At 45.7% G+C, this 13,876-nt stretch overlaps 1 protein-coding gene across 1 annotated transcript in view; it reads left to right on the top strand.

The window, feature by feature from the left end:
- Positions 1-9,471, top strand: part of DHCR7 (7-dehydrocholesterol reductase) — a 30,052-nt gene extending 20,581 nt beyond the window's left edge. The window contains exons 6-8 of the mRNA XM_073347859.2: positions 71-275; positions 5,463-5,594; positions 7,905-9,471. Coding sequence (XP_073203960.1) covers positions 71-275; positions 5,463-5,594; positions 7,905-8,369 — 802 coding nt within the window. The 3' untranslated portion in view covers positions 8,370-9,471. The remainder of the gene's footprint in view (positions 1-70; positions 276-5,462; positions 5,595-7,904) is intronic.
- Positions 9,472-13,876: the final 4,405 nt, after the last annotated feature.

The raw sequence follows: 13,876 nt of genomic DNA, 5'->3' as shown, positions 1-13,876 counted from the left end.
TATTCAAACTTAATTTGCTACTGTTGCATGTGAATGTATTACCTCTACAATTTTTTTTATACCTTTTTAGCAAATTCACTGGCAATTTATTTTATGACTATATGATGGGGATTGAATTTAACCCTCGAATAGGGAAGTGGTTTGATTTCAAGCTATTCTTCAATGGCCGGCCTGGTATTGTAGCCTGGACTCTAATTAACCTCTCCTACGCTGCCAAACAACAGGAACTGTATGGTCAGGTGACCAACTCAATGATCCTAGTCAATGTCCTACAGGTAAGTCTAGAATGGTGGAATTAAACCTGGTTGAAAACTATGGATATTAAAATAGACTAAATTCTCATGATAAAATTGAATGCACAGTTATTTCTTGTTGACATAGAATAACCTTGGCCATGATCATGCTTCGGGACCTGCTAGCATGGGCTTTTACACTCATGCAGAGTCCCACAGAAGTCAGTGGCACAACCGTGTCCACATCTGCAGAGCTTGATGCAGGATCAGGGACCTATTTAATCTAAGAAATACATTTGTCTTTCAGTCTGTATTCTAGAAACAGGCCTGATACTGTTTCCTTTGGACGCTGACGGAATTCCACTTGACTTCAATGGGATCAAGATTGGGGCTACATGTCCCTTCCCCCGCCCCTTTTCCCCCCTAAAACCACTGTTTTAGGCTCCATGCTGAGACAGTGGAGACACTGCACCTTCCCAGCATGGAGCCTAAAACAGTGGCAGTGGCTGCTAAAAAGATTTGTTAGTTAAATGTTTCTGTGTAGATGTTTACGCCTGTGGAACTGCAAAATCCCTTTAAAAAGAACAGGAGTACTTGTGGCACCTTAGAGACTAACAAATATATTTGAGCGTAAGCTTTCGTGGGCTACAGCTCACTTCATTGGATGCATAGAATGGAACATATAGTAAGAAGATAGATAGATAGACATAGATATACATACAGAGAACATGAAAAAGTGGAGTAAGAGGCTAATTAAGATGAGCTATTATAAGCAGGAGAAAAAAAACTTTTGTAGTGATAATCAAGATGGCCCATTTAGACAGCTGACAAGAAGGTGTGAGGATACTTAACATGGGGAAATAGATTCTTGGCGTGACTCCTTGTATCCAAATGATTAACTCATATTTTTTAAAAATATTCTCTGCTTTGTTTATAATCTAGGAGCCAAAAAAAAAACTCAAGACTTCCAGATTTATAATGTATTTTTTGTTTAATCAAGAAAAGCACACTTTTTTTGGTAAATAAGGTTAATAATTTGGATTTATTGAATGAAGACTGATATTGACTGATAACAGCTAGAATCCCAGCCTTGTGCAGGCACAGAACTTTTTCAATTTAAAAAAAACTTGTTATCATTTTCAGCCATGTGGCACCAAAGATGTTAGAATGGCTTGGGAGCCTAAAATCATCACATGACTTTTTGAGTAAGCTAGCTAGTGATAAAATAGATGTTTCTAGGGGTTTGAATCATAGAATATCAGAGTTGGAAGGGACCTCAGGAGGTCATCTAGTCCAACCCCCTGCTCAAAGCAGGACCAATCCCCAACTAAATCATCCCAGCCAGAGCTCTGTCAAGCCTGACCTTAAAAACCTCTAAGGAAGGAGATTCTACCACCTCCCTAGTTAATGCGTTCCAGTGTTTCACCACCCTCCTAGTGAAAAAGTTTTTCCTAATATCCAACCTAAACCTCCCCCACTGCAACTTGAGACCTTTACTCCTTGTCCTGTCCTCTTCTACCACTGAGAATAGTCTAGAACCTTCCTCTTTGGAACCACCTCTCAGGTAGTTGAAAGCAGCTATCAAATCCCCCCTCATTCTTCTCTTCTGCAGACGAAACAATCCCAGTTCCCTCAGCCTCTCCTCATAAGTCATGTGTTCCAGACCCCTAATCATTTTTGTTGCCCTTCGCTGGACTCTCTCCAATTTATCCACATTCTTCTTGTAGTGCGGGGCCCAAAACTGGACACAGTACTCTAGATGAGGCCTCACCAATGTCGAATAGAGGGGAACGATCACGTCCCTCTATCTGCTGGCTGTGCCCCTACTTATACATCCCAAAATGCCATTGGCCTTCTTGGCAAGAAGGGCACACTGTTGACTCATATCCAGCTTCTCGTCCACTGTCACCCCTAGGTCCTTTTCTGCAGAACTGCTGCCTAGCCATTCGGTCCCTAGTCTGTAGCGGTGCATTGGGTTCTTCCGTCCTAAGTGCAGGACTCTGCACTTATCCTTGTTGAACCTCATTGAACCTCATCAGATTTCTTTTGGCCCAGTCCTCCAATTTGTCTAGGTCCCTCTGTATCCTATCCCTGCCCTCCAGCGAATCTACCACTCCTCCTAGTTTAGTATCATCCCCAAATTTGCTGAGAGTGCAATCCACACAATCCTCCAGATCATTTATGAAGATCTTGAACAAAACTGGCCCCAGGACCGACCCTTGGGGCACTCCAATTGATACCGGCTGCCAACTAGACATGGAGCCATTGATCACTACCCGTTGAGCCCGACAATCTAGCCAACTTTCTACCCACCTTATAGTGCATTCACCCAGCCCATACTTCTTTAACTTGCTGACAAGAATACTGTGGGAGACCGTGTCAAAAGCTTTGCTAAAGTCAAGAAACAATACATCCACTGCTTTCCCTTCATCCACAGAACCAGTAATCACATCATAGAAGGCGATTAGATTAGTCAGGCATGACCTTCCCTTGGTGAATCCATGCTGACTGTTCCTGATCACTTTCCTCTCATGTAAGTACTTCAGGATTGATTCCTTGAGAACCTGCTCCATGATTTTTCTGGGGACTGAGGTGAGACTGACTGGCCTGTAGTTCCCAGGATCCTCCTTCTTCCCTTTTTTAAAGATTGGCACTACATTAACCTTTTTCCAGTCATCCGGGACTTCCCCCGTTTGCCATGAGTTTTCAAAGATAATGGCCAATGGCTCTGCAATCACAGCCGCCAATTCCTTTAGCACTCTCGGATGCAACGCATCCGGCCCCATGGACTTGTGCACGTCCAGCTTTTCTAAGTAGTCCCTAACCACTTCTTTCTCCACAGAGGGCTGGCCACCTACTCCCCATGCTGTGATGCCCAGTGCAGCAGTCTGGGAGCTGACCTTGTTCGTGAAGACAGAGGCAAAAAAAGCATTGAGTACATTAGCTTTTTCCACATCCTCTGTCACTAGGTTGCCTCCCTCATTAAGTAAGGGGCCCACACTTTCCTTGGCTTTCTTCTTGTTGCCAACATACCTGAAGAAACCCTTCTTGTTACTCTTAACATCTCTTGCTAGCTGCAGCTCCAGGTGTGATTTGGCCCTCCTGATTTCATTCCTACATGCCCGAGCAATATTTTTATACTCTTCCCTGGTTATTTGACCAATCTTCCACTTCTTGTAAGCTTCTTTTTTATGTTTAAGATCCGCAAGGATTTCACCATTAAGCCAAGCTGGTCGCCTGCCATATTTACTATTCTTTCGACACATCGGGATGGTTTGTCCCTGTAACCTCAATAGGGATTCCTTGAAATACAGCCAGCTCTCCTGGACTCCTTTCCCCTTCATGTTATTCCCCCAGGGAATCCTACCCATCAGTTCCCTGAAGGAGTCAAAGTCTGCTTTCCTGAAGTTCAGGGTCCATATTCTGCTGCTTACCTTTCTTCCCTGTGTCAGGATCCTGAACTATTCGACATTGGTGAGGCCTCATCTGGAGTACTGTGTCCAGTTTTGGGCCCCACACTACAAGAAGGATGTGGATAAATTGGAGAGAGTCCAGCGAAGGGCAACAAAAATGATTAGGGGTCTGGAACACATGAGTTATGAGGAGAGGCTGAGGGAACTGGGATTGTTTAGTCTGCAGAAGAGAAGAATGAGGGGGGATTTGATAACTGCTTTCAACTACCTGAGAGGTAGTTCCAGAGAGGATGGTTCTAGACTATTCTCAGTGGTGGAAGAGGACAGGACAAGGAGTAATGGCCTCAAGTTGCAGTGGGGGAGGTTTAGGTTGGATATTAGGAAAAACTTTTTCACTAGGAGGGTGGTGAAACACTGGAATGCGTTGCCTAGGGAGGTGGTGGAATCTCCTTCCTTAGAAGTTTTTAAGGTCAGGCTTGACAAAGCCCTGGCTGGGATGATTTAATTGGGTATGGGTCCTGCTTTTGAGCAGGGGGTTGGACTAGATGACCTCCTGAGGTCCCTTCCAACCCTGATATTCTATGATTCTATGAACTCAACGAACTCATGGAAGAGGAGTAGGTAGAAACTGGAACAGAGGAGCGACAAAGGCATGAGGTTGACCAAAATAAAGGAGGGGGCAGATGAGCATGTAGCAAAAGAGAACGGCCAGGAGACTAAGGGCTGGTCTACACTACCGCACTACATCGGCGCAGCTTCACCAATGCAGCTGTGCCGCTGTAGCGCGTCTGGTGAAGACGCACTATGCTGACGGGAGAGTGCTCTCCCATTGACATAATTACTCCACCTCAATGAGAGGCAGAAGCTGTGTCGGTGGAAGAGCGTCTCCCTCCAACATAGCGCTAGCGTGGACATCGATATACATCGCTCGGAGGGGGTGGCTTATTCATACCCCTGAGTGACGTAACTTACATCGACTTAAGCAGTAGTGTAGACAAGCCCTGAGGCTTTGAAAGCTGTTGGTCCTGTGAATCAAGACCACTGGACCAGAGCAGTTTATTCTGGTCCATTTCGGGGAATAAGGAGATGGGCTAAAGACCAGGAAGTCACTCCATCTCCTGTTGTGGCTGCTGGCAGTCCTGCTGTGACCAGGATATGTTGAAATCTCTGTTAGGCAAAAGCTGACAAACTAGATAGATTAAGGATCTAACTTAAAACAACACAAACAAAGTCAAAGACTAACATTCATATGTGTCTTGAAGTGCACCACTGTGCCTTTGTGTACATTACATTAGCACTGGATCTCACGATCAGATGATCAACATTACCTAGGTACAGTGAAAAGAAAAGGAGGACTTGTGGCACCTTAGAGACTAACCAATTTATTTGAGCATAAGCTTTCGTGAACTACAGCTCACTTCATCGGATGCATGGTGAGATGCCTAAAGGGTGTCTGTGGGTTTAAGCTGGTTTTGTTTGCCTGCCACATTCCATTCCACAGCAGGGCCGTGCTGTTACTATTGTCTGTCTAGAATGGGTTGGCCCTAATAAGTAATAAGCTAGGAATTTTAGCATTGGTTTAGCAGTCACCTTGAAAGTACTGAATTCAAATTATACGTGTACGCATTACTACAATTGTGGTAATACTTAAAAAAAAATACTCTGTTTTGCCAATGTAAAAATGCAGAAAGGTTCTCAGGCTGTTGCCACAAGATAAAACCAGCAGCCTGATCCTAGTACAGTGAGACTGGGTGACTACGACAGATGTTTTAATAGCAACAGAGCATTGTTCTAAGCATAAGACATTTATTTCCAGGGTATTTATGTATTGGACTTCTTCTGGAATGAAGCTTGGTATTTGAAAACTATTGATATCTGTCATGATCATTTTGGATGGTACCTGGGCTGGGGAGATTGCGTTTGGCTGCCTTACCTCTACACTCTGCAGGTAAAAATACAATTGTATTGAGAATAGCATTTGCATGGAAGCAGAACAAGTTAAAAGTAAATATAGAAATCCTAAAAATGTGTTTCCCTAGCAGCATGACTAGCATCCTAAATAACTGGCTTCTAAGTAAACTTAGTTGAGTAATGTAATAGATAGTTAACAATAGTGGTTCCAACCATTCCTTTGTTAGATGTATTGTGACACAACAGGATACAATCCAGATTAATGAGTAGCTGTGTCACCCCTGCCCGGTAACCTGGGGTGCTCTTTACAATGCCTTGCTGCTCACAAACAGTCTCCAGCATGTAATTTACTCCCAGCTATGACTTGGGTCTTACTAGACTTAAAAATTACCACAAGGTAACCCCAACATGTTCCTAGTCCCAGATCTTCCCCCAGAAATGTATGTCCTGTACTGGACAGTACAGATATATTGAGCCTGTTATTCCTTTAAGGGAATAATATGCATGCACACAAATTGTTACCCCAAATGGCATTTCCCAGACACTTCAACTTTGAACACACTGGATTAGATAAAACAAGTGTATTAAGTTAATTAACTACAGAGAGAAAGAGAGATTTTGAGTACAAATAATGAGGCATAAGAGTCAGAAATAGTTACAGGAAAAATTAAGATAAAATGCCTCCTGATGCCTTACTTAACTTTGCTTTAAATCTAATGTAGTTTGTTTTCTCACCACATGCTTTCAGCAGTCTCACTGATCAAACTCTTTAGGTCAGGACGCCTCCCACAGAGCCCACGATGAGCAGAGGGAGAGAGAGGGTGCCTTGGGATGTTTGTCCCTTCTTTTTATAATTTGTCGCCCTCTTGGAAAAACATTTCCAGCTGAGACCCAGGAGCCAGAGTCTGTGTGGAAGGATATTCCCTGCTTTTTTCCCCACCTGTTTGAACTTCCTTGTCTTCCCTTCCCGCTTGAGGACTCTATTTACTGCTTAAATGCAAATTAAGCCACACACATTTCTTTGTTTAGGACAGACCTGTTTGCCAGCTTTTGCTTGGGCAGGGCTGTGGGGTTTGAAACATGTTAATAACAACAACACACAGGGGTATCTTATAACTTTACATGCAATGTTCCCACACATATTTTAACAGGACAGTGCTGACCAGTAAATTATGAGTTTTCACATGGTACCTTACAAGGCACACTTTGAACAAAGGTGATTACAATAGTGTGTAGGGTGTGGATACAGGGGTGTATTCTGTCACACCCCTACATTGGGATGATTTAGTGCAGGGGTGGGCAAACTTTTTGGCCCAAAGGCCACATCTGGGAATAGAAATTGTATGGTGGGCCATGAATGCTCACAAAATTGGGGTTGGGGTGCGGGAGGGGGTGAGGCTTTGATTGAGGGGTGTGGGCTCCAGGGTGGGGCCATAAATGAGGAGTTCAGGGTGGGGGGGGTGAGGGCTCCGGCTGGGGTGTACGGGCTTTGGGCTGGGGATGAGGAGTTTGGGGTGTAGGATGGTGCTCTGGGCTGGGACGAAGGGTTTGGAGGGCGGGAGAGGGAATCAGGGCTGGGGCAGGGGGTTGGGGCATGGGGAGAGGCACTTACCTCAAGCGGCTCCCAGAAGCAGCAGCATGTCCCTTTTCTGGTTCCTATGTGTAGGCGCAGCCAGGCGGCTCTGGGTCCTGCCCCGTCCGCAGGCACCGCCCCTGCAGCTCCCATTGGAGCACCGGAGCGGGCCATTGGAGGGCGTAGGAGCTGGAGGGGGGCCATGCTGCGGCTTCTGGGAGCTGCATGGAGCAGGCCCTGACTCTGCGCCCCAGCTGGAGCGCCGGAGCAGGGCAAGCCCTAGACCCCACCAGCAGGAGTTCGCAGGCCGGCTTAAAATGGCTCATGGGCCGTAGTTTCCCACCCCTGATTTAGTGGATAAGGGCCCTGCTGTGTCTTATTATTTCTGGGGTGTGAAGATCACTGGTACCATCCAAGATTGAGCTGAATGCCATGATAGCAGAGTACAGCAGGCAGGCTGCTTGCTGCTTGAGCCTTTAATGCTGTTCATATGAGTTGTTCCTACAGCCACCTACAATGCCATCACAGTGAGAGAAATGGGTGGTTTTCTAAGAACCACCTGTGGCTTTACCTGGAGAGATGGCCATACATTTGTAGCGTGGGTCTGGGTCTTGCAAGTTTCCCTGCTCTCACTGATCCTCTCCTCTACCTGGGTCCCCATTTGCTTAGAGAAGTAGTCTAGCATCCTCCAGGCAAAGGGGGTGCCACTCAGCTTGGAGGAAACATTTGTTTACAGAAATTCACTGAACCCTCTAACTCTTCCTCACTCCACAGGGTTTATATTTGGTTTACCATCCTGTACAGCTCTCAAAAGCTAATGCAGTTGGGATCCTGCTTTTGGGGCTGGTTGGCTATTATATCTTCAGGATGACCAACCACCAAAAAGATCTCTTCCGTCGCACAGATGGGCACTGTAAGATCTGGGGTAAGAAGCCAGAATATATTGAATGCTCCTACACGTCATTGGATGGGACTAAATACTACAGCAAGCTGATGATTTCAGGATTCTGGGGAGTGGCGCGACATTTTAACTACACAGGTGACCTGATGGGTTCCCTGGCATACTGCTTGACTTGTGGCTTTGGGCACATCCTGCCGTATTTCTACATCATTTACATGACCATTCTGCTGACCCACCGCTGCATCAGGGATGAACACCGTTGCTCCAGCAAATACGGCAAGGAGTGGAAGCGCTACACTACTGCAGTTCCTTACCGACTAATACCAGGGGTATTTTAAGACTGAGAGTTCCAGACAAAACATATCCCTTTTGGAAGACAGCAGTGTTCACACACTCTGCTTGACACCAGCAAAAACTGTTTCCAGTTTTCTGTAAAACATCTTGTGGGGGAGAAAGCGTGGTTTGAAGAATAACTCTTCACCTTCTAATGTAACATGTTCCCAGTAGCTATTTAGAACATGGTAGCACTAAAATGGCCAGGTCTCCAAATAAAACAGAAATTAAAGATTGAAGAACTTTTGTTATAATCTAGCTCCTGAAATGTTCTTTCCCACACTGTGTATCTTTACATGAAAAGGATGAAGGCATGTGTCGGGGGGTGAGGAATATTGGGCAAGATCCTCAGCAGTTATAGACAGACATCGCTGGAATTAGGCCTACAGAGACACCAATATGCAGCAGTGGAAGGTGTAGCCCGGATGTTCCCATTTTAGTCTGGCACAGTTTGCTTGCAATGTGAATTAGTGTCTCAACATATATTTGATAATGGGAAACAGTTTTTTTTCCACTGCAGGTGAAAGACTTGAATATTTATCACTTGTGACCAAAATCATATCTGTAAGTGGACACGACAGTGGAGGATTCAGGATGAAAGGGGGGGGGGGGAAATGCTATTAAATACATTTTTAAAACAATGGATATGTTCCCCCTCCTCCCCCCCGCCCTGACTTTCTGAGCATCCCCTCCTCCATTGGACTACCTCTTACTGCATGAACAATGTCATCCACTATGGACTAGAGCTGTTCAAAGAGAGTGGATACAGTCCTTGCCCTAACCAGTATATGCCCTAGAAAAGGCAAAGACAGATACATTATGCAAGCAAAAGTGAACAAGCCAATAAGCATATGTTTTGTCAGATAAACCTGTGGTGGTTGCATGTACATTAAATACTAAGTTCTCCACTTACATGAACAGTTAACTCATACAGTAAACAAACAAATACATGACTTAGTCAACTAGGTTCTTGAAAGCATCATAAAATAATCTTGGTGAGGGATTTAAATGAGGAGACGGTGGCTTTGCAATCTGGTGTAGAGGAGAGACTGCAATAGTAATGCAAAAGTGATAATAAAAATTATTGTGAAATATTAAGTCATTAAACTTGCCTGTGCTTTTACTGATGTTTACAGTGGGAGGTGGGGTTGCTCCATAGCCGCCACGGTAGGGCCAAGCTTGGTATTATGGGCACTCCCTGCCTTAGCCCATAAATTTTAGGCCATCCGCTGGGCATAAGGTAAGCTTGGCATCAGTCTAAACACTTGAGTAACAAAACTCAGAACTGGATGTCAATGCCTTTAAATGAAGAAAACAATCAACTGAAAGTGCTTAGTTTCAGCATTTAAAGGCAAGGCCCTGGCCTGGGTCAAGGCTAGCACTGAGCCACTCCTCCTCTCTCACCCAACTCTGCTACTGAGAAGAGGCAGTCAAGTGTTCTTAACTGGCCCGCTAGCTCTTGATCTGTCAGTATTTCCTCTAGGCCTATTTTCTCTAGGACTACCTTGTTGGTAGCCTGATTCAATTTTCCTTGATGAGGGAGTATTAGGGCAATGATACCTCTAGCAAGGGGCAAAGACAACTTGAAAGACCCCCATCACACCCTCCCACCCACAGAATGACCCCCAGGGCCCAATCTCAGCCCCTTATCCTGGGAAAAGAAGTCTGCATTCTGCTACTGAGAACCCTGTTAGTGTCTCACAGGAAAGGCACATAGTTGCAGTGCCAAATACCACCGAATAATGTGAGAATTCATGTCCTTCATCACTTGCAACCATTTAATGGGAGTATTGTTTGTTATTAGGGAGCCTCTAAGGGTATGTCTACACTATGAAATTAGGTCGAATTTATAGAAGTCGGTTTTTTAGAAATCATTTTTATATAGTTGATTGTGTGTGTCTCCACACAAAATGCTCTAAGTGCATTAAGTGTATTAACTCGTCAGAGTGCTTCTACAGTATCAAGGCTAGCGTCGACTTCTGGAGCATTGTACTGTGAGTAGCTATCCCACAGTTCCCGCAGTCTCAACTGCCCATTGGAATTCTGGGTTGAGATCCCAATGCCGAATGGGGCAAAAACATTGTCGCGGGTGGTTCTGCGTACATGTTGTCAGGCCCTCCCTCTGTGAAAGCAACGGCAGACAATCGTTTCGCGCCTTTTTTTCTGGCCATACCACGGCAAGCATGGAACCCACTCAGCTCACTGTCACTGTATGTCTCCTGGGTGCTGGCAGACACGGTACTGCATTGCTACACAGCAGCAGTTCATTGTCTTGTGGCAGCAGATGGTGCAATGGGCCTGATAACCATTGTCATCATGTCCTAGGTGCTCTTGGCCGCCTCGGTAAGGTCGGTCAGGAGCACCTGGGCAGACATGGACAGAGGGACTGAAACAGAAGAGACTAACCAGGTCATTCTCTTTAGTCTTGCCGGCAGTCGTATTGTACCATCTTCTGGCGAGCAGCCAGGAGATGAGGATGGCTAGCAGTCCTACTGCACCATCTGCTGCCAGCCAAAGATGTAAAAGATAGATGGAGTGGATCAAAACAAGAAATAGATCAGATTTGTTTTGTATTCATTTGCTCTCCCCTCCCTCCCTCCGTGAAATCAACGGCCAACAATCATTTTGGTGAGGTCTGTCGGGTACCTTGAAAAGTTTAATGGAGATTCAGTGTTGGATCATATTAAAGAAGTTCTGTATTAAAATCACAAATGAGTTTGATTCCCCATAGTTCAAATTCCAGGGTATTACTAATTAAGAGGTCTCTTGGTTTTTGGTACTGTTTCTCTCCCTCTCTGTGTGAAACTTGCAAGCTGCTAATTGTGTTAGTACATTCTAAGACAGAGTCTATTCTCAAAGCAATTCACAAGAGAGAGAGACTCAAAGCAATACTCTAACAACAGAAACAGCACCCAGAGACTCTCCGCCCTTTTGTTGTATTAACAATTGTGATTAAAATAGAGATAGAGGATGTATGTGGATGGATGCTTGGTGTAGATGATAACTGAATGATCAGGGAGGTGCCAGCCTAAGAATCCAGTGTCCATCGGCTGAAGAAGGCGTCAAGTGGAAATAACCAGAGGACCCCCCCGGGGGGCAGACTGGAATCCACCCAACAGCCTCAAGAATGGGAGAACCAAAGAACAAGATAACATCTTGGAGCCGTCAGGAATGTGCTATCTGCTGATTGATTCAGCAACAGCATGATGAAGCAATTCCCATAGACTGCCATAGGAAGAAATTCCTATAAAAATAGACTCTAAAAAGTGAGAACTTTGGGGTCTGATTCTGCAAACCAACTTCCAGGAGCATCAGATGAGCATCTGACAAGGCCCTGCTCCCTCCTCATGTCCAGGCCACCTGGCCAGTGGCTTGGCATGAGCAACTCTAAGGCTGGTAACTATGATAACAACCTTGCAGAACCTGTGTGTGTGTGTATGAATGAATGAATGAATGTGAGAATAAATTTGAGATTGAATGGAATGTTATAACTATAACTAACTGCTTACTATGATTCTTTCTGTATTCACAATAAATGTGGTATTTTGCCTTTTTCCCTTTAATAAGATCCTGCTGGTTTTTATTTTATTGGTACAACATCAGTCCTGCCTGGAATAGTGGGGGGAGGGATAGCTCAGTGGATTGAGCATTGGCCTGCTAAATCCAGGGTTTTGTGCTCAAACCTTGAGGGGGCCCATTCTGTATGACAGTTGTTTTTGTTTCTCCTTGATGTAAAGCCACCCCCTTTGTTGATTTTAATTCCCTGTAAGCCAACCCTGTAAGCCATGTCGTTAGTCACCCCTCCCTCCGTTAGAGCAATGGCAGACAATCGTTCCGTGCCTTTTTTTCTTGCAGACGCCATACCACGGCAAGCATGGAGCCTGCTGAGATCACTTTGGCAATTAGGAGCACATTAAACACTACGTGCATTATCCAGCAGTATATGCAGCACCAGAACCTGACAAAGCGAAACTAGGCGAGTAGGCGACGTCAGCGTGGTGACAAGAATGATAAGGACATGGACACAGACTTCTCTCAAAGCACAGGCCCTGGCAATGTGGGCATCATGGTGCTAATGGGGCATGTTTATGCCGTGGAATGCCAATTCTGGGCCCGGGAAACAAGCACAGACTGGTGGGACCGCATAGTGTTACAGGTCTGGGACGATTCCCAGTGGCTGCAAAACTTTCACATGCGTAAGGGCACTTTCATGGAACTTTGTGACTTGCTTTGCCCTACCCTGAAGCACCAGAATACCAAGATGAGAGCAGCCCTCACAGTTGAGAAGCGAGTGGCAATAGCCCTGTGGAAGCTTGCAATGCCAGACAGCTACCTGTCAGTCAGGAATCAATTTGGAGTGGGCAAATCTGCTGTGGGGGCTGTGTGATGCAAGTAGCCCATGCAATCAAAGATCTGCTGATATCAAGGGTAGTGAGTCTGGGAAATGTGCAGGTCATAGTGGATGGCTTTGCTGCAATGGGATTCCCTAACTGTGGTGGGGCCATAGACGGAACCCATATCCCTATCTTGGCACCGGAGCACCAAGCCGACGAGTACATAAACCGCAAGGGGTACTTTTCAATAGTGCTGCAAGCACTGATGGATCACAAGGGACGTTTCACCAACATCAATGTGGGATGGCCGGGAAAGGTACATGACGCTCGCATCTTCAGGAACTCTGGTCTGTTTCAAAAGCTGCAGGAAGGGACTTTATTCCCAGAGCAGAAAATAACCGTTGGGGATGCTGAAATGCCTATAGTTATCCTTGGGGACCCAGCCTACCCCTTAATGCCATGGCTCATGAAGCCATACACAGGCAGCCTGGACAGTAGTCAGGAGCTGTTCAACTACAGACTGAGCAAGTGCAGAATGGTGGTAAAATGTGCATTTGGACATTTAAAAGCACGCTGGCGCAGTTTACTGACTATCTTAGACCTCAGCGAAACCAATATTCCCATTGTTATAACTGCTTGCTGTGCGCTCCACGATCTCTGTGAGAGTAAGGGGGAGACATTTATGGCGGGGTGGAAGGTTGAGGCAAATCGTCTGGCCGCTGGTTACGCGCAGCCAGACACCAGGGCGTTTAGAAGAGCACCAGAGGGCGCAGTGCACATCAGAGAAGCTTTGAAAACCAGTTTCATGACTGGCCAGGCTACGGTGTGAAAGTTCTGTTTGTTTCTCCTTGATGAACCCCCTGCCCCTTGGTTCACTCTACTTCCCTGTAAGTTAACCACCCTCCCCTCCCCCCTCCCTCTTCAATCACCGCTTGCAGAGGCAATAAAGTCATTGTTGCCTCACATTCATGCATTCTTTCTTAATTCATCACACAAATAGGGGGATAACTGCCAAGGTAGCCAGGGAGGGGTGGTAGTGGAGGAGGGAAGGACAAGGCCACACTGCATTTCAAAACTTATTGAATGCCAGCCTTCTGTTGCTTGGGCAATCCTCTGGGTGGAGTGGCTGGGTGGCCAGAGGCCCCCCCACCGCATTCTTGGGCGTCTGGGTGAGGAGG

The sequence above is a fragment of the Lepidochelys kempii genome, chromosome 6 (genome assembly GCF_965140285.1).
Source record: "Lepidochelys kempii isolate rLepKem1 chromosome 6, rLepKem1.hap1, whole genome shotgun sequence".
Taxonomy (NCBI): domain Eukaryota; kingdom Metazoa; phylum Chordata; order Testudines; family Cheloniidae; genus Lepidochelys; species Lepidochelys kempii.
The sequence above is the reverse complement of the archived record's forward strand: the minus strand, read 5'-3'. Positions and strand labels throughout refer to the sequence as shown.